Source organism: Anomalospiza imberbis, chromosome 1 (genome assembly GCF_031753505.1).
Source record: "Anomalospiza imberbis isolate Cuckoo-Finch-1a 21T00152 chromosome 1, ASM3175350v1, whole genome shotgun sequence".
Lineage (NCBI taxonomy): Eukaryota > Metazoa > Chordata > Aves > Passeriformes > Viduidae > Anomalospiza > Anomalospiza imberbis.
The window spans coordinates 96,872,499-96,894,269 of NC_089681.1; the positions used below are offsets into that span (position 1 = coordinate 96,872,499).

The 21,771-nt window shown below is 38.6% G+C and overlaps 1 protein-coding gene across 2 annotated transcripts in view; it reads right to left on the reverse strand.

Moving 5' to 3' along the window:
* Positions 1-16,848, reverse strand: part of ICE1 (interactor of little elongation complex ELL subunit 1) — a 37,366-nt gene extending 20,518 nt beyond the window's left edge. Inside the window, exons 1-11 of one of the 2 annotated variants that reach the window (XM_068201082.1) lie at positions 16,703-16,847; positions 15,892-15,950; positions 14,199-14,234; positions 13,737-13,754; positions 12,907-13,018; positions 11,830-11,906; positions 6,613-6,650; positions 4,687-4,769; positions 4,379-4,418; positions 4,234-4,290; positions 2,528-2,617 (exon numbers count right to left, since the gene is read on the reverse strand). In XM_068201082.1, coding sequence (XP_068057183.1) covers positions 2,528-2,617; positions 4,234-4,290; positions 4,379-4,418; positions 4,687-4,769; positions 6,613-6,650; positions 11,830-11,906; positions 12,907-13,018; positions 13,737-13,754; positions 14,199-14,234; positions 15,892-15,950; positions 16,703-16,786 — 694 coding nt within the window. In that variant the 5' untranslated portion in view covers positions 16,787-16,847. Of the gene's footprint in view, positions 1-2,527; positions 2,618-4,233; positions 4,291-4,378; positions 4,419-4,686; positions 4,770-6,612; positions 6,651-11,829; positions 11,907-12,906; positions 13,019-13,736; positions 13,755-14,198; positions 14,235-15,891; positions 15,951-16,702 lie in introns of both variants that reach the window. The other variant, XM_068201091.1, reaches the window with a different exon arrangement.
* Positions 16,849-21,771: the final 4,923 nt, after the last annotated feature.

Genomic DNA, 21,771 nt, shown 5'->3' on the forward strand with positions numbered 1-21,771 from the left:
TGGACTTCCATGGTCTTCTAGAAAGAAGATTGTACATGTCCGGAACTCCTCCTCGAGGAGGCATTGGGGTGTTTACTAGAAAGATGAGGGTTAGAAAAACCCCAAATTTTGATGCTTATGCAGGCCTCCACCTCTGATGGACTCCTACTGCATATCACAACCACAGACCACGATCACGCACACATCACTGGAGCCACAGGTGGTGGTTATCTTTGTCTTTTGTCCTCTTTTTTCTTTCCAGTTTTCCTCTTTAGGGTGACCACACACTTCAGAATAGCTATACACCCCTTTCCAATTCATTACAGTGTTTTCCATTTATGGTTTCAAAGCAGTTCTAATAAAATTGTTGTTATATCAATTATTTAGTGTTTTTCTGCTTTAGTCCACCCCAAAGGATCCTTTAGCAATAAATCTAGTTGCCCTGCCTCAGAGGCAAGTCACAACACCATCCCACAGTAGAAAGAACAGCACATGCATAAAATGGTTTTAAGTATAGGATGTACTAATTTAATTGGCACAACTTGCATTCTGTTGGGGGAAAAACAAATTGTGTGCTTCATTACTGCTCTCTGTGTTAATTCACTACTACAACTTGCACAGATATTCCCAAAGCAACATCAATGGTAGTATTATATTCAAAAATATTAATTTAAATTGATAGGTCAAAATAGCCTCCTCAGCAATCAAAAACTTTTAAGCACATTCTGATACATCAACACCACTAAAAAAGTAAATTAGAAAAATTGATCAATAACCCTATTTCAAAGATCCATCTCAGTCACTTCATCTAGCAACTCCATGTAAAAATCTCAATTACTGCACTGGACACCAGGAGGAGGGAGAAACCGATGAGCCTGAAGGGCCCTAGCACATCATTTTCACCAAAGACAAGAAAGTTCTGCCATTTCCTTTACATCTTACAAGTATTACAATAATACATTGTTTTATAAAACCATTTACAAGCCACAGTCACATAGAGCTTCCAGGATGTTCTAAATTTTCTCAGGACGAACCTATGTTCTTTTTACAATTTGAATTCCAAACTGAGGCAAAAGGAGATCTTTGACAAGCAGAAACAAAGAAAATAAGGAAAATTCAGAAGCTGGTTGTCTCTTAAGATTTTTTTCATATTGTTTTGTGATAATCATTTCAAAGCTCAGAATTTACCCCGCACTGAAGTGGGCAGCAAGACCGTTACATATTTTGCCCCTATAAGGACTCCATTTAGACAATTAGGAAGTTTACTTTTCACAGTGAACTACACAATAGTACTGAGTTATCAGGAACTTTACGTGATATCTATACTCTCAAAATCAGTCATGCACCTACATCAAGTCCAAAAATATTGATACATATCATCCATTTAAATGTTTTCCCTGAACAATGGATCAAAAACATAATTTCTGAATAACTAAGAGATTCTCCAAACTTCTCTACTCATCCCTTTCCAACCCAGTCCCTGATAACTGCATTTCTTTGGGAATGAGATAGATTTCTTATAGCTACCCATTTATCTGTAGGAAAAGTTGTCATAGCAATTTTTAAAGATTCAACATAAGTAAGTTTCTTCATTCAAAGTGTCAACTCTTTGGCACTGTGGCCTGAACCTCAGGTCCAGGAAAAGCTTTACTAATATTGAGCCCATCTCATCTGAAGGCAGACTCATTGGGATCTACACTAGTAGCAAATTTTCAGATTTAACAGGGTCTTTGAAAAGTTTATCTTCAAAGCTCTTAATGCTGCTGGGTACCTATCCCAAGCAGTATCTCTACACCTTTAGTTACAGAAAAATCAAAGTGGTAGAGAAACTGAAAAAAAACCAAAAAAGCTCAGTAAAAACATTCCAGAGACACAAGACAGAAATTAATGCTGTTTCAAGTCATCTACTACTCGTTAGTGGAGAAAGAAAATATCTGCTATGTAAAGTTAAAGCAGTTAAAGTTTGCTGTGAATATGCATGTGGATAAATACTCAGATTATTTTTTATTATTTCATTACAATGAAGAAAATGGAGGTAACAGCTTTTTAAACTTTGTAATTCAACTATGTTACCACATATTTGTTTCAGACTAAAAAGAGCCCATATGCACCATCATTCACATTATATACTACAGAGTTGATAATGATATAATAATAATGTTTTAAACATGAGATGAGGTTTGACTACTTAAAAACAGTAAAAGAATTTGATTTCTTGATCACAACAGCAAATTACAACAGCTTTTTATCAGAAGACAGTTCAAGTTTACTTATCCATTCAAATTAATATTTGAATTATTTTCAGACAATTCAGATTCTAATCACATGTGTAATTGACCAGACAAACACCAAGGAAAGTATTTAAGTCTTTCAAAAGAGTGTTATGCAGTCACTACCCAACCGGGACCTACCTTCTGTAACAGTTAGCCTTCTTTCGTTAGACCATTTCTTATCCCAAATAGAATCTGAAAGAAAATATCAACATTGCCTTTTGGTCAGAAAAAGAGAGAGCATCAAGAAAATTTCAAGACTTCACATGCCATTGTACCTAAGACAGGATCATTTTTCTCATTCTCTCTTTTTCCTGTTGCGCTGTCAATGCACATCCAGAGTTCTTCTAATAAGAGCTTCACTCTTCCTGTTAAAATAAATACATCAATAAAACTGAACTAAGAATTTGTGTTTATTTTACTCAGAACACAGACATGCCTATAACTAAATACAAAATACCCACAGAAAAATTAAGACAGGGCACAAACTTCAGTGAAAGAGAAATGCTAGACGCCATTTAGGGAATAGATCCTGTACTGGCCATATCCCCATAGTAGACTAAAGGAACAGCTGGACAATGCTTTAGCTTTTCCTTTTTATAGGGAGTACTGCAAAAAGTTATAACAGTCCCCAAAGTAAAAGGTAAAGCAGATTCAAATGTAGCATTAGTGAAATTAAACAGCTCTGTAAAACAAATCAAGTTACATCAACCTGGGAGAAAATCTTTGAAGATATGTATCACATTTATGCTCATTCAGTAATAATTAATCTTAGTTTTATCATGTAATAGCACCATGTATCTGAACACTAGGAGACTGTCTACAGTTCTAACAGCACCATTGCCAGGTGATGTCAAGCAACCTAGTTTCAGAGACAGAAGAGAGGTGGAGAGGGAAAAAAACCTCAAAACCTCAGTAAAATACAGAAGCACCTTATGTCCTTATGCCGAAAGTATAATCAAATTCAACAATCAGGAACTGACACTGTTTTTGTGCAAATTCTGTAAGTCAAAGGCCATAGCAAACTGCTATTATTTTATGAAGAGGCATATTTTAAAAAAGGATATATGAGGAAAACCTACCAAATTTTGCTAAATAGCTAATAAAACATTAAAATTTACTCATTATTAATAAATCCTTGCTGCTATTTGAAGCTCAAATTAATGCTCAGATATTAATTCTCCTATCTTGCCATTAATAAAAATCAAAGTATTAAATCTGGTACTAATTCGGTACAAACCAAAAGTAAAAAAATATGCCAAGACACACACAAACTGGCAAGGTGTGGCTTTTTCAAAAAATTTAATTTCTGCAACAAACCTATTTGCAAAGCAAGAAATAGAACAGTGAAGTTTTCTTGCTTCAAAACAGCATTCAGAATATCTAAACAGTTCAAAAGCAGTACCAGCACTTTAAAAGACTGCAAAAAATACAAAAAAAAAAATTTGCCTGAAGTTTGGCCTCAGTACTTTAGAGGAAGTTTTCAAGGAGTTTGCTCCATTACAGTTGGATTCAGGTAATTTGTAGCGCATATATTTTAGATCACTAGAGCAAAAAAAAAAAAGTAAATAAGATAAGATATAGCTATATCTCCTGTATTTCCACTTGATTTTCCAAGTCTCACATAGAAATTTTACCAGATTACTCTCCTATTAGCTGCTTTATGATTTCAGTAAGCTTCGGAGGGATTGTTAGTATTTTTTTCAGTGTTTGCATTTTGTTTTATAATTGCACATCAGCTGACTTCACATATGCACAGGGTAGACTAGTTATTTTTATGACTCAAGAGTTTTCCTTACTGAAAACCTGAAAATAGTAATCTATTAGATTGGTCCTTCATCAGTGTACCTACTTGTATCAACCACATCTGCTCTTATAGCACTTTGGCAGTATCTTCTGTTTCCAAAACTGCAACTCCATAAGAGCTGCAATAAATACATAACAAATGGTTTCACACAGAGAATGGACTCACAAAAAGTCTTACCTTTGTCTATATCTGTTGCAAGATCTTCACTTGAACTCTGAGTTTCTGCATGTTTAACTATTAAAAAGAGGAGAGGTGGAAAGAAAATATTAAAATGGAACAACACCACATAAAAATTTGAAGGCATTCAAAGGTAAGCACTTACGTTTTCTGCACTTCTCTTTAATTACACCACCATTTTTTCCCTGTTAAAATTAAGAAGTAGACAATTTTTATGCCATATGTATTTCTTACAGTATCAGCTCCTAAAGAGCATGAAATCTATAACAACATTTCTTAAGCTGGAAAATTTCTCTTTTACAGTGAATTGCTAATGTTTAGTTACACAATATCCCCCCACAAAATGTAATTTTACTGTTTCAGCATCTATTACTAATATATGCTTTTAATAGCTTCTTTATTTCCCCCAAAAATACTAAAATAAATTTCACCCAAAGACAAGGAAAGCCTTACTTGTGCTTTTTTTAGCTCCTTTTCAAGCCTTTTCTTTTCAGTTTTTAGTTGTCTGAAGTCCTGTGTATGCTTGATTGCAGCCTCTTCAAAAAAGAGAACCAAAATTCAATGTAGAAACTACAATGTAAAGAGGCCACTAATTTAAGTGGTGCTGGTGTAGTGGTTCCCTAGTTTGCAAATAAAATTACCAGAAAAAAACAGATAGTGTGAAATACAAACCTACTGAACTTATATTTTGGTTCATTCAGACAACATCTCATGCATACAAGTATGTTGCCTTCTACTGTATAATTACTCTTTTGAACCACTGCAATACATTTATTAGTTTTCTCAATTATATGCAAGAATGAAGAGTGGGTCATATTGTAATGATATTGTACTGTAGAACAGTATACAACAAGTGAAAAAAGGATGTAACATTCAGTTGCAAGGGTTTTTACACGTTTTATTCTCTTATTTAAGTAAGAGCTCTGGTTCAAAGATGAAAACACCACAGCCAGCTGCATTAGAAAGATACACACAGCACTCAAGACTAATAGATAAGAGGACCTTATGTCTTGATGTCTAACAGACACCTGGCAAGAGTGCAGATGGGTGGAAATAGAGGGTACAGGGTAGGTGAGAGCTGAATGCAAGGTTCCTAGGAAAATTCTCAGTTAAGAGAGTCAGCTGAGAGAACTCCTGAGAGTTCAGCTTGATGACATATATGGACAGGAAAGAAAAGAAATGGAATCTTCCTGCTGATCAAATCAGAAGAGAGCCTATTAAAATAAAAGATTTTAAAAAGGAACCTTGAGTGGTAGGCTAACAAAAAAAAACCAATCATGGCAAAATTTCATACTAACAAAAGATACAATGTTTGAGATATTTAATGAACATTGAAAAAACAAAACAGATAAAATAGTCACTGAAATTGGACCTAACACATACTCTCTCTCAGTATTTTGTTCTAGTTCTGCCAGAATTTGCGATTCTGGAGGCAAGTATGTAAAAAGCCTGGCTGTCCTGCAATGGAACTCCAAAATTCTCATCACAATAAACACCTTGTACCTGTACTTTACAGTAAGATTCAGGGGATTTCTAACACTGTCACTCAGTTGACTGTATTTTGAAAATGGTAAGCTAAGCACAGCTAAAATATGCGTGATATCAATGCAAATATCTGCCTTGCCAATTGATGACACAGCAAGTGAAGACTCAAAAAGCCTTACGTATATCCATCCTCGCAAAACAAGAAAAACACAGTGTCATGAAGGCAATGCTTTTTCTCCATGTAAAAACAAAGCAAGCAACCAAACAAACTAACCAACCAAAATACAAGTGCCAGAATATTTAGAAGTCAGAAAACCAGCATCAGGAACACCATATACTTAAATACAAACATTAACATGAAGAATCCTTCCAGGATTATTAGAACACTGGAGCACATGCCCTATGAAAATAGTCTTGTTGAACTAGACTTAATCAATCAGAGGGGAAAACATAACAAATCATAGAAAGAGTACAAGAACAGCTTTCCTGTACAAGGAGATATCAAGATGGTATGAGACTGTTCCATCAAGAAGATGGAATGAGACTACTGTATGGTAGACATTAGGTGTAAACTGAAACATGGCAGTTTCCAACTAGTTATAAGGAAAAACATGTTACTGAATCAAGTTGCCTACAGAGGCTGGTAAGACTCCATCCTCTGAAGTTTTCATGACTAGAAGCTCCCTTCCAACTTCATGTGCATCATGTGCCTAAGACACTCAGCAGAAAATATTCTGCAGGAGGGCTGATGTAAATCAGAGACTAAGCACCCCACATGGTACTGGCCTGCCTTGCTCCTTGGGCATCAAAGTTAAAGTCACATTTCCTCTGGACAGAAAAAGAAAAAAGAGATTATGTTACTGTATTATTGTCCTGCTCAATGTAGAAAGTTACCTTCAAGTTTTTTCACTTTAGTTTCCAGTTTCTTTCTCCTGTTAAAAAGAACACATTAATAGGTAATTTTAAAAAATAGAACTATGTTGCATGAAATGCCAGAAAAAAAATAAATCTAGCCATTCAAATAAAACACACCTCATATACCCAGGACGTGTGAGACCAATGAGTCCCTGAAGTTGAAAAATTAAATTAGTGGCATGTTGCTGACATTCTCACACAAACAGCTGTATCTGTTACAGAGACAAAGTTTGCTTTTAAGAGAGTCAATCCACTAAATATACCTTTAGCAACAACTTGGAATTAGAAATACAACCACAGAAAACTGGCTTCTGTTTTTTGCATTTCTGTGATGTAATGCAGACAGGTTAGCTTTATTCCTTAAAAACAATCAAGCTTTGCTTACAATGAATAATATCTAAGCAATGAGATAATCAGGAATAGTCCTCAGGATGACTTATGTCCCACAGCTTTTTGTTCAGACCATCCAGATGTTTTCAACTAAGTCAAACCAAAGGAAAAAACATGAAGCATCCCAAACAATTCTGACTTCAACATTTCCAACCCTACCTTATATGTAAAACACACAGAACTGGAAAATAAATAAACAGAAAAGTAATTTTTTCTATTATTTTCTTCTGTTAAATTCCAATATCCCAGAAATTGTTTTTCAACTGTTGTGGTAAGTAGATGATTCTACCAATGATCACTGATCACTTTCATGAAGCAGAACTCAGTTCATCTATTCCCCATATTAAAACCTGTGTAATAGATTGAGATTTACCATCTAAGCCTTTCTGGATGTTCAGGCTTTAATCACAATATATTCAAAAAACCACTCATAAACGGTACGATTGACCACCTTTTGCATGTTCAGCAGTCATAGTATTTATACTATAAAGTAATAGACCAAGGATTCTGTGCCTTCTCAGCCTGAAGAGGTTCATACTTACTTTCCTATATGATGGCTTTGACAGTCAAGCCATAGGTGAGAATTTCAGTAAAATTCCTCATAAAATACCTTAATAGAAAAAAATAAGGGGAGGCAGGGGAGGGGGGAATTGTCCTTTAGAAAACAGGAGGTAAGAAACCTCTGTTTCTCTGTAGATTATCTTCAAGTGAATGTACTGAAGTAGTACATATACAATGCATGGACATTGGAAGCAAGACACAGTTGACACAGGAAAACCACAGAGATGCTGTTTACCATTGCAGGAAGAAGACTCGTGCAGTCAAAACTCAATTAGAATTCAAGCTGACCAGTATTCTGAAGGACACAAAAAGGGCTTTTCAAAATATCTTAACAGCAAATGGAATCAGAAATAACATCAGTCCATTGCTTGATGAGGTTAGTCATATCACAAATAGGGATGCAAAGCAGAGCTATTTAATGCCTTCTTCACATCTGTCACTTATGACAAACCCGGGGACTCCCAGAAACCTGAGCTGAAAGACCATGACTTGTTTAGATTAGGAAAGAGAAGGCTTAAGGGGTAATCTCATCACAGTTTACAACTTCCTCAACAGGGGACAGTGGAGAGGAAGGTGCTTATCTCCTCTCTCTGGTGAACAGTGATAGGACGGAAGGAAATACAATGAAGCTGCATTGGTGGAAGTTCAGATGGGACATTAGGAAAAGGTTCTTCAGGCTTCCCAGGGAAGCAATCATTGACATCAAGCCTGTGAAGAGTTCCAGAAGTGCCTGAATGACAGTCTTTGTTTTAAGTAGTGCTGCGAGGAGAAGGGAGTTGGACTCAATGATCCTCATAGGTACTTTTCAACTTGAGATAAAAAAAACTGTGATACAAATAACTAAGAATCTGAACAAACAAAGAGAAATGAAGTGCCAGCATTATCATTGCAATAGTATTTATAAATTAAATAATTACATTTACATATGTAGTACCATACAAATTTCATCAACACACAACTACATGAAGGAAATAGGTAGATGTTAAATCTAGCAATTTACAAAAAGCAGTTTGCAGATGATGCATTTGGGCAGAACTCCACTTATGCTACCCAGCTCAAGTTCCTATCTGATCCTTAAGACACATGCACAACTGCAGCTGACAGAATGCTATGCTAACAGAAGTTGTACTCCATGGGAATTGCTATCCCTGTAGAATATTCAGATCTCAACTAGACAGTCCTGAACAAGCTAACTTTAACACTGGCTCTGAATGGCAGACTGGACCAAAGGACATGAGTGATAATTTCTCACCTAAGTTTTTTAATAATACCTGTAGATTAACAGTAATTTTATGCACAATTCACTATTACTCTGCTTCTGAATAAATCCAGCTTTCAAATTACTGAACTCATATGACCTACTGCTTAAAATGGCCTCAGTATCAGAGGTATACAAAACAGCTACAGCATCACAGAATTGAGGTTGAGGTGGCAAGAATCCTCTGGAATTTATCATGTCCAACCCACACTGCTCAAGCAGGGCCACCTACAGCTCACTGCCCAGGACCATTTCCAAATGGCCTCTGAGTATTTCTAAGGATGGTAAGACCACAAGCTCCCAGGGCAATCTATGGAAGTACTCAGTCATTCTCACAGCAAAAGTGTTTCCTGATGTTCACAGGAAACACGACCTTCTTTGTCTTAGCTTGTTCCCACTGCCTCTTGTCCTATCACTGGGGTCCAAGGAAGTGAGCCTGGTTCTCTTTTCTTCACATGCTCCCTTCAGGTATTTATAGACATTGATAATACCACCCCTGAGTCTTTTCTTCTCCAGATGTAACAGACTCAGTTCTCTCAGCCTTCTGTCAGTGGAGAGATGCTCCTATTTCTTAATCATCTTCATGGTCCTTCACTGAACTCACTCCCATATAGCCATATCTCTTTTGTACTGAGAAGTCCAGAACTAACACAGTACTTCAGGGGTGGCATCAGAAGTGCTGAGCAAAAGAGAAGTTACACCTCCCTCAGCCTGCTGGCAAAACTCACTGAAAACCAAGATACTGGTAGTCCTCTTTGTCACCAGTGTGTATTGCTGGCTCACGTCATGAGATCATCCCAAGCTGCTGTCCACCAGCACATACTGGTGTATGTGATCGTTCCTCATCAGGTGCTGGACTTCACACTTCTCCTTGCTGAACATCCCAAGGTTTCTGTCAGCTCATTTCTTCAGCCTGTCAAGCTTGTGCTGGATAACAGCAGGACCCTCTGGCCCATCAGCCACACTTGTGTCATGGGCAAGCTTGCTGACAGCAGGCTCTGCCCCATCGTGCAGATCACTAACAAGATATTAAAGTGGACTAGACCCACTACGCAGCCCTCTCCATCTCCCTCCAGGGTAGTACTATCTACTGGTCACCAACTAGACTTTGCAGAGTGTTCATCACCACACTCATGGCGCAGCCATTCAGCAAGTTTTTGATCCACTGTCTCTGCCCATCTAGCCCCATCACAGCACCAGCCTAATGGGCTATGATGAGGCTATTATGGGAAACAGTGTCAGAGATCTTTCTGATAGGCTGTCAGACACTAGCCACTGCTCTCCCCTGATCTAGGAAACATGTCAATTTATAAGGTCAGTGAAGCACAACTTCCCCTTGGTGAGGCCATGCTGTCTACTCCAGAGCTTCTTGTCCTTCATGTGCCTGAAAATGAGTTCAAGGATGATCTGCTCTATCACCTTCCCAGGGATCAAAGTGAGGCTGACTGGCCTGTAGTTCTCTGGCTCCTCCTTCTTGAAGATATGAGTGACAGAGAGGGACAAACATTATATCTATACTGAAACAATAAACTACCAGCACATCAGAGTGGTCAGCTCCCTCTTAAGATGCAGTTAGCAAGGGGGTAGCTGCTCTCTGCTGCTCTTAGATAAGACGATGTGCTGAATATTTCATTAAGCTCGCAGTACATTGAGTAGGTCTATATGTGAAGTAAGTGCAGAATGGCTGAAGAAATGACAACAATCCTAGTCTCCTCATACAGTCTTTTGGGTAATAATGGCTTGCTGCTCTGCTTGTGAATACCCTATGTTTCACAAGTCATGAAAAGAGACTACAGTATTTCTTTTGAGAAATGCTTCAGTCACTTGATCATCTATGTGGACCTTCATTAGACTCTCTCTAGTATACCCGTATCTCCTGTACAGAAAAACCCAGAACTGGGCACAGTACTTCAAGGCATGGCCTCACCAGTACTGAGCAGAGGGAACCAATCACTTCCGTTGACCTGCTGGTAGCACCAAAATAGCTTCGAAAGACCAAAGTTAAAAATGTTAACCAGCTTACATGGAAGCAAGGAGTCATCAGCAAGAGTCCAATTGGGACGTGTGCTAGAACACATCAGAAATAAAAGCTGACTACAAAATCAAAAGGGTCTTAGAATTCCAAGTCACTAGAGAGCAATCACTGTTTTTTGTAAATGCAAAGTGATGCACATGAAGAAAAATAACCACAAGTACGAACACCTTGCTGTATATTAGCTGGTTCTCTTTTGAAAGCATGAGTACCTTCCCACACAATATTGAGAAGTCACGGTTCCCTGATATAGGTGATTTAAAGGTTAAAAATATTAGAGGATTAAAGAGCAATTAGACAAGTTCATTAGAGTATACATCAACAGCTGTAAGAGTTAACACACACATATGCTCCAGGCAAGGAAACCTTTGACTGACTGCTTACTGGAAAAAAAGAACTTTGGGAATTACCAAGGCACAGCTTCAGAATACTCTGTATTATGACAGCAAAAATTACTTTTGCACTTTTGCTGCCAAATCCCTCCCGCTCATTTCCAAATATGGCAGACAATTCACTATGAACTGCTGAGCTGTTACATTAAAACAATTATTTTAAGGACTGATTTTAGTACAGACAAATTTGGCAATATTATTCCTATACTGGCCTCCGAGACTTAAGAGCAAAACTGAAATGGATGGCAATAACAAAAAGCTGAGACTAAGAACCACTTAGAACTGGAGAAAGTACAGCATTTTTCAATTTCATCCTGTTCTTAAAGACTTCTATTAAACAAACACATAAAGCCACTTCACAACAAGACAATAAAGTAACACTGCACTCAAAACAGTTTGCTACAAAACTTAGGATCATCCTTCCATCGACTCCTTGTTCTAAGAACCCATAAGTACAAAAATGTTAGTGAAATGGAAAGCATAACTAGATAAGGTACACTATCTTACCTCTTCAGAGGTAAGAGAGGCAAAGAAAGTTTGAGAAAAAAAGAAGCATCACTCACACAGCATCACTGTTTAATATTTCTTCTTTAATTTTAACATATTCGAGTTGACTCTCCCGATAAATCTTGAGAGAACTCTGAAGAAGAAAAGCACAGTTAAAATACGTCATACTGAGGGCAAAAAAAAAAACAAACAAGGCAGACACCTTACCTCTTCTAATGAAAACAGTGCCTGGCCAAAAAAGTATAAGTATATTCAATAAGAAAAGAAACAAGCTGGAAAGTCAGGCTATCTTCCTTCTTTAAAGGCAAAAGTTATAACAAACAAACACATGAATCTCTTTATGTCTATCTTTTGAGTACAGGCCTTCAACACCTAGCTGGATAGGAACTTGAAGTCAAGTGCTTAACTATTATACACCATACATATAATCCTATTTTTTCTGAAAATGTGCCATCAGGACATCAGCTACTAATGCTTGCTGAGGGAAGAGAAATTATAAAACCATTCTAACATAGAACACTAACTAGGCACAGCAACAAGACAAATGTTAGTATCTTTTCTTATGCCATTATAAAAAAGCTACAAGAAAGAAAGAGGGGTATTTTCTTCAGAAATTATAATAATGTTTAGAAAATACATACATGTAGGTAATTTAAACAATCTAAACCTTCTTTCCTGTAGATTAAATCTCAGCTAAGTGATGGGAGAGAAATTAGGAATAAACTCCGGAAGGTAATGATGTAAAAAACATATGTTCAAAAAGGTAACAGAAGCACAACACTATTCTGCATAGACCCTCTTTCCTGGCACCTTGTCACTAGTATAAGTTATATTCAATAATCTGACAAGATCACAGTAGAAAACCAAAGGAGTCTGAATGTTTCTCCTTCCTTCCTTCCTTCTTGAGGAAATAACCAAATCTGATAAAAAATGATAAGAACTACAACAACCTAAACTTACTGCCTCTCTGAAACCTGAAGTAATTTAATTAATTCCACCTAATTTCACCAGTTACCTGCCCCAGTGAGCTGGAAATAAGAACAGAGCTTGTTAAAGTCAGCTTCCTTAAGATGAGCATTAGGAATATGCATTTCCTTCAACAGAAAAAGCACAAGTTATTTAAACAAGCACACCTTTTTTTCTTCCAACTCTGCCTTCAAGGAGTCCAACTCTTCCTGGCATTTTTCCAGAGGCAGAATTTTCTGTAACATCTTCTCCACTTGGCAACGAAGAGCAGAGATCTCTCTGAAATTAGATGTGCAATTTTAAAAATTGCCAAAAACACAGATGCTTTGAAACTCAGTATTCTGATTCTTCAATCAAGTATCTGAGTATTTTGCTTTTATCCTATGGAAAAAAATGCTGTGAGGGATACCTAAAAACTTTTAAGAGTTTCAGTGTTCTCATTTTTCCACCTATTTAAAGAAAATCCAAGATCTGATTTAAAAACACTACACTGAACCCAAAGCTAGAGCAAGCAGATGGCATGTGCCACAGAAGTATGCTGCCTACACTACAGTGCCAGTAATAAGTGTCTCTGTATATACAGTGCTAAAAGTAAGAGCAGAGTCCAAATGCAGTGTTTTTCAGCAGGCAGGTTGGAGTCCATAAAAATTATACACTGGCTCTTCCTCTATAATCACAGAGTAAGCAAGGACACACAGACACAACTCTTAAGTCAAAATCCTTCACACAAATATGGACACTCCAAACAGGCATACATTTAACCACCACCAAAAGATGAGCTTCATACCTCTACTTGGTTACTTAAGATTCTCACTAGCCCAGAGCTAGGAAAGAATCCCACACAGGTATGGTAGAGGGAGGACAGATATTTAGTACCATATTAAAAGTGCAGCTTAAACCCATGGCCACTTCTATGACACCGTCAGACTCCTAAAACTAACCACAACACAGAGAATATAGTAATACATCTTTAGTAAACAATATAAATCCAACTTACTGTTCAGCAAATTGAAGCTGTAATCTCTTGTTAAGGTAGAAATTAAAAACAGTTTATCAAATGTCCTTAAGTATATTTCAACCCAACTGCCACTTGCAAAGAAACATCCAGTAAAGACTTCCTCACAGAAAAAAACTCCCCAAGACTTGCAAACTAAGTGTTTAATACATACATTTCAATACATTTGAAGTGAAAAAGAAGAGATTCTTCTGTTACATGAAAAAGATTGAGTAATTCTCAGCAACTCAGATTTTACACAGACCACCTTAAACCATATACCAGAAACAGGCAGATCTTAACTGGATAGCTTTAATTCCAAAGGCCTATTTTCTTTAGAAAACCCACCCAGTTTGTTCTTTATTAGAGACATCATGTCCTACCTAAATAGAAAGCCTCAAGCCCTTTTATAAATGTTTTAGGTATACTAATCCTGTAAGAACACAAATAGACAACTAAAGGATATCAGTGCATTTCTGTTGATACTCTGTCAGCAAACGACTGTAAGAAAAGAAAAAACACAGACATTACTCATTTTCTCACCTGATTTTGACAATTGTATGTTAGGGTATCTTTCTTTTTGCTTTATAGATAAATAAAGTGTAAGATTGGTTTACATTTTCTGATAGTAGTCAATATAACCCTTTGATTTCATTAAGCCATTCAAACCTCAAATCAAACTGCTTTAAGCAGAAAAAAACCACAACCACAACTGGCAATTACATGAAGTTGCAGCCATTAACTAATTTCAGCTTTAAAAAAAGTATTGCTTAGACAAAGGAATTAATATACATATATGCATACTAGAACATATATTAATATGTTAATGGAATTAATATACATATATGTATACTAGAACATATATATATATATATATATATATATATATATATATATATATATATATATATATAAATAACGTTTCCAAACCTGAAAGGGTGTTTTCCTAAAAAAGAACACACATCTCGGTGAAATAGTTTGAAAGACCCTAAAAGGCTTTAATCTTTATATTGTTCTCCTAACAGCCATAAAGGGTAACACTTACCCTGATGCAAGAGGGCCATGGGACAGCACCAAAAAAAGCTACTCCTTTCTTTCCTCAAATGTCTTTTAAGAACAGAGAAAAGAAAGGACAAGAAAAAGTAATACCATGGGAGTTACCCTAAAACAGAGCGGGCTGCATTACTTTCTATTGCAATAGTTAAAAGCAATCCAGTAAAGCAAAAAAGAAAGGCTGAGCTGCAACTAGTTAAAAAAAAGGCAATTTCCACAAGAAATATATGCACTGGCAGAAAGAAGAGGGACACAAAGTTAAGAGGTCAGAAAAGAAATCACAACAGAGTAAAGGAGCTTTGAAAAAAGGATCCTCGTTAAGAGACCCAGTGTGTGCTAGCTGAAATACTCTCTGGAATTAGAATGCAGGACTGTCATTTAGTTTCACTAAAGCCAGATTGACACGTATCTACAAAAGGATACATAAGAAACAAACCACTACAATTAGAAGACATAGCATGGATATTAGGCCACAGTATGGAGGTATCCATAAGGTATCTTGATATATTATTCCCTACAATATGTTGATAGGTTTTGAGAAGAATTGGAAGCAAACACAGAATAGAAAGCAAACTGTAAGAAGGATTTGATAATCATACTGTTCGGAACAATGTTCAGCTTCACTTTTCATAGTCTGATATTTAATCCCAACAGAATTTTGGAACTTAATGATCAGACTAAATTCTGCTGGAAAAGGTCATATCTGTACTCAACATTTAGTTCCCACATTCTTCACCACAGAAAAATTAAATAAGTGAGCACAATTAAATGAATAAAATAAATATAAATAAGTATCAAAAATCTGCTTCTGCCTAAAATAAATAAATCTCTTCAAAGAGTCACTTCTGCCTGTACATCTAATAATATTATAGGTACACAAAATAGCCCTATTTACTGTCAACATACATAGATGTTTTACAAAATAAATTAGTCTTACAGTCTAGATTTAGGATGCGTTTGTGAAGAACTTTCCTTTTGAGAAGCATTTAGTGTAGTGCATAAATGAATACCCACATTCCAAAAATCGTATCTCCTGCATTGCAGTAAGTACTTAAGAACAATAAAAACCAACCAAACAAACAAAACTGCGTGCAATTGTACTTACTCTCCATCAATTATTTTTTGCTTCAGTGCAATTAATGCAGCTACATATTCATTCATATTCTGTAAGGAAGAGTCTCAAATCAGTAAAGAACATACACCCCAAAAATCGGTACTGTAAATAACCCCTAATCTGACAGTTAATTTTATAGAAAATACAATAAACTGTCTTCATTCACGCAGAGAATGCAGGCTCCACAAGTAAGCATGCATCTTTAAGTGAGGCCTTGCTACAAAAGCTCTTCAAACTTTGCCTTTGCAGTAGTTCCATACTAAATCCCTATAATTTTTCCCATTAAAATCCAAGTGACTTTTGGCAGAACATCAGCAATAAACATTAGCTCACGTGAGTCTACAGATTTTCCGGTTTCTCATCCATACTCATATTAAGTGTGCCCTGTGAACTCTCAACAGGACCTTCTGTTCATTTAAGGGAAAAACAAAAATTACCCAAAGCACAATACCATAAAAATACACACTCACTTAAGAGCTCTCAAGGAAGTAAATTCTAAATCCTTATACTGCACCGAAGCAAAGCCAAAAAGACACAACTAGAAATTCCCTGACAGATCCCACTAGGCACGTGGCAGAGACACGAGCAGTATACTTTTCCACACTTCGCCTGGCTAGAGCTCGACACTGCTGCTACTTTTACAGAGCCCGTTTACCACGCACGCTATCCGCGTTCCCGGCGACACAGGGAGCGGCGACTGTGGTCGCGGACACTTCCCGCCAGCGGCCCGGCGCTGATCCACTACCTCGTCCGTGAGCAAAAGCCCCACTCCAGCGCCACAGGAACGGCGGTCCATGCCTACCTGCTGGAGAACACCGCAGTTGGCACAAGCCCTGCCGGCGGCCGCAGTCCCGGCCGGCGGTGGCGGCGTCTCTCCGGGCATCATTGTGCCCACGCCTTCGTCTGGCCCCGACAGCGGTGCGTATGCGCCGCTCCAATGCGTCACACACCGCGCCACTGCCTTAACAAGGACCCAGCTCGCCTTCGCCTCCTCAAAGAATGATGTCCATTGCTGCCTGACTATTAGCAGGAGAAAAGACAGCAAAAAGTGCTCTCTGCAGAGACTGAGCGCTCAAAGCAACTGGTGAACAGCGACTTAGCCCACTGAAAGGCACCCCCTCAGCCACGCCCTTCTACCAGTACTATTATTTTATCTCCTTTTAGGTGCGGGCACCTCTGGTAAGGGAACTACTGTGGTCCTGGCGCAGGCGCTTCTTTCACTTGGCACGAGAGGAGGGACGGAGCCGCCGCTGGAGCGGCGCTTGGAGGGGAAAGGTGGGGCTGCTGGTCAGTGACACTGCGGCCTCGAGACAAGGCCGGGCCAAGCCGAGCTCCCCTGCAACCGGAATCACCGAACTTTGGTCTCGGTGATCCGCGACGAGCCTGGGTTGATACCGAAATCGTCCGGGAAATAAACGAACACAATCTGAAATATTTGATAGCCGGCATTCTTTATTAGAGTTTTGGACACTTTGGGAGGATATCTCCTCTAATCGGATGTGTATCATGAAACTACAACAGGGCATTTATTCCATCATGATCATACATATTCATTACAACTTACTTCCTAGTTAATACATAAACATCACTGTCGTAGGACTAATTTGCATGCGTCCACCTCCTGTTTGAAGTGCTTTTATGGTCCAAGACGGTCATCTAAAGGGGTCTCTGATGCTCATACTTGCTCAGTGTCCCAATATTACAGATGACCTTCCCTTGAACATTTTTTTGGGCCTGTACTGTTGCTTCTTGTTACATAACTTCACCAAAAAATCCCACTATATTCCTCATTATCTATTTATCCACTGGTTCCAGCCATGTTTATCATCCTGTGCATACTTTTACATGGGGTTTTTTTTTTGTTTTGGTTTTTTTTTGTGCTAGTTAGTTTTTAAACTCTATCTAGGAACTTAAGGAGAACTGAAATTTTCTATTCTCTGTGTTATCTCTCAGAGGCTAATCACGCTTGCCGCCTTCTCTCTGCTCGCCTTCTCTCTGCTCCCGTGCTGCCAAGCTAGGCCTGCTGCCTAGACAAGGGCATTCATCGCTGATGCCATTCCCTGACACACACACACCATCCCCTAGTTTTTCAAACGGGAGCCTACCAGTTCACCTCACTCAGACATCTTGTGGGAACATAATACTCATGGCAAGCAATCAAGCTTTTTATTTCATCCAAGCACTTGTAAGCATTTTTAATATTTAGCATCACCTGTAATGACTGCCTGCATTTACCACTTACACCACATCTTTCTATAGTGAGTAAACTAGGGAAAGACTTTATAGAATTACAGAATGGTTTGGCTTAAAAGGGACCTTAAAAATCATGTAGTTCCAAGGCCCCTACCATGGGCAGGGACACATGCTGCTAGACCAGGTTGCTTATGTGTTTCAGGCCATGCTTTCAATCACTTAGAGGCACAGAAGTTAAAGTAGTAGCTGCTTACCGTATTGTGCCACCCTGTATTACTGTTTGAGGTACATAACAATCATTTGATATTTAGCAGACAGGACAGATGGTTGCACATACTGCAAATTAGTTTGTGATTTTTTTTCTATTCAGCTTATGGCATTGGACTTTATTCACTGCATGCTGCTGCTTACACTTCTAATCTACCTGAAACTTTCTCTGGCTTACAATTTATCACTGTTGCTTTTTCACTGTTTTCTTCCTTGTAGTTTGTACATATTTCTCAGGGGAATTAATATTCATTTCTAATTCTGAAGACCATGTTAAATCTTCCTGCTGATGAATAGTAATGTGTACAGTTGCACAGTTACCTGGACCATGATGAAAACATTGAAACTTGTAACTCCTGTATAAGTGCTCTGATGAAACATAGTGTTTCAGGCTTTCTCTTTCTACTTGGAGAGCCTTACAACAGTATAATAAAATGTCCTTTAGAATAGCAATAGAGCTTGTGTGTCAGTGTCACTGTAATTAATTTACCCTCTGGGCTGACTAAGTTTCCATGTGAAATGCCCTTCCAAGGGAATGGAGCTGAGTACTACTCATTTCAGATTTAAGATTTTGGGGCTGTAGTCAGGTCAGGTAACAAGGCACTATATTAGGTGAGTTTCTTAAGGACAAGGTTCTGCAGAAAGAAATAATGCTATGTCTGAAAGAAATTAATAAATAAGATGTTTTCAGAATAATTCAATGTTTCTTGTAACTATTCATGCTTAAAGTGAAAATTTTACCAAGATTTTGGTTTAATATTAAAGATACCCAAATTTTCTAGTTTTTTAGACTTCACAGAATCATTTAAGTCAGAAAAGACCTGCAAGATCATCAAGTCCAGTTTTTACCAATCTCTACCTTGTTAACTAGGCCATGGCATTAAGCGCCACATCCAATATTTTCTTGAACACCTCCAGGGATTGGTAATACTACTGCCTCCTTAGGCAGCCTATTCCAATCCTTAACAATCCTTTCCATGAAGAAATTCTTCCTATGTCAAATCTAATCCTCTCCTGGCACAGCTCAAGGCTATGTCCTTTTGTCCTGTTGCTAGTTGCCTGGGAGAAAAAAGGCTGACCTTGTCGCCACAACGGGCCCCCAGCCAGGTAATAATTAGCATTGGCTCCATGATTCGCAGAAGGCTAATCAATCTCTTTATTATATATATATCATTATTAAGAAACCCATTGCTTTTATAGACAGTTACGATACACCTGCACCTAATTGGTCCTCCAATCCAAACACCATCACCATTGGCTAATTAAGAAATCACCCTTTGGTAAACAAATCTCCATAACACATTCCACATGTTCACAACAACAGGTGCAGCAAGTGAAGATAAGAATTGTTTCTCATTCTTTTCTCTGGTCTTCTCACAGCCTTTCCCAGAAAGGCCTGGGAAAGTCTGTGTTTGCTCTCGGTAGCCAGAGAGCTGCTGCCACAGTTCACCCTTTTGTGTTTAAAGAGAAAAGTGGCATTTGTAGTCCTCTGCAGGGCCCTTTGCAGAAAGGAGAACAAACACAGCTCAAGAAATTCCCTTAGCAATTTGCTGGTTGTCAATCAGAACTTCAATCAGATGCTGACTTAGAATGGTCAGGGAAATAGATTCTTTACCTGTAGAATATCTATTTCTATCAAATCATTAAGACAAGGTTTACAATATGAGAAAACCAAATAACAATGTCTCTTTGGAGAATGCAATGAATGATCATTGTTTTAAAGTCCAAACAACTGAATCAGGAGAAAGTCCATTAATTGGAGATGTTGATCTTTGACATCCTTGAATGTCCTTCTTGAGCCTGAAACAGAGAACAGCTAAAGAAGGTTAATAGGGACATCATACTATGATGATGACAAAGCTTTGCTGAGGAATTGCTTCTATATGTTTCCAGACACAGGTCTGTCTTGGTTGTGAGCAGGAGGAAATGTCAGAGCAAAAGCAATGCATGCAATAAAGAAGAAATTGGCAACAATTAGAAATCAATGAGATAATGCACATAATCAATAACACATGTGACATTATATAATTATCAGGCACTATAGCACTGACGATCATCCCAGAGTCTGCAACAGCTGGTAAACCTCAAATCAGCAGACTTGGAAATCATGTCCGGACAATGCTTTCCAAATTCCCTTTAAAAGTAGGCTCAGCTGTCATAAATATGGGGTCAAATTGCCAAGCCAAAATTACTTGAATCCTTTGGATGCAGAAAACATCTGGGTTGATTGTCAATCATCCCATCCAGGTAGAGTCGGGGCTTGGCCACAGCTCAAGCTCTAATTGGATGGTTTGCAGAATTACCTTTTCTTCCTTTTCTGTATAAAACTGTGATCAACTTCAGAGGTACTGGAGAAAATTGCTGGAATGCCATGGCCACAGCCTTTAATTCAACCAGTAGGGTCGAGCCTGACTTGTAGCCTTCCAGTACTTTGAGCTGTTGAATCGATATACGGAATAAATAAATAGACTCCACAACTCGATGTAGTTATGAAGTGGGTATGTATGTCAGCGCCCGGCACAAGCGAGATAGTTCTCCAAAAACTTGTGCCCCGAGCCTCAGTCTGGCCCACATTTTTATTCACAAAGGTGTTCCATATGCAATACATTACACAACTTTCCCAAGCATATTCAACCCCTGGCCCCGCCTGTCCTCGCCTCTCATGATAAATAGGTCCCCGCCCTTCTGGGCATGCGTGGTTTGCTGTGGTGGTTGCGAGGTGGTCTCTGGTGGTCTCCTGAGGGTGAAGATTGTGGTCTTCCTCAGGATTGAACTTTTGAACTTTTCTCCTCTGCGCATGCGATTTTGGTCCTTTGGTACGTCTGTCGGTCTTGATAAGCTTGGAGACAGAGGAGCCCCTTTATCTGGGTTCTTTGCATCTCCTGGTCTTCTCTGGCATTTGTCCTTTATGCAAGAAGCTTCAGAGATTTGCATTTTCTTATGCCCTTTGTACCATGGCAGAGGTTTCTCAAGTAAAAGACTAAAATTAATTTATTTTGTTAATTCAAGTGAACTCCAAAAATCTCTATTTCACTGTCAGTGAAGATGATGGCTTTTTCCTCTTTTTTTTTTTTTTTCCTTTCAGATAGCAGCTGCGGCCGAAGGATCCAGCTCTGGCGGGCGGGGCGGCGACTCCGCTGCCAAGGCCAGATTCATTTGGCTTGTTCCCTTCCCTCAGCTTTGCACTGGTGTCATTCGGGGCACCCTGGGACAGCTCGTGCCCGTCCCCAGACGGGCAACTCACTCCCGACTTCTTCAATGCTTGTCCCCACCAAGGAGCCTATGCCTCGGCCACGCCCCCGGCGTTTCGCCCTTCCCGGGCATGGACCAAGCCACAGCCTCTCGGGACCCCGCTCCTACCACCCCACGAATGAGAGCGGGACACACAGGGTGCTCCAAGGCACAGCAGGG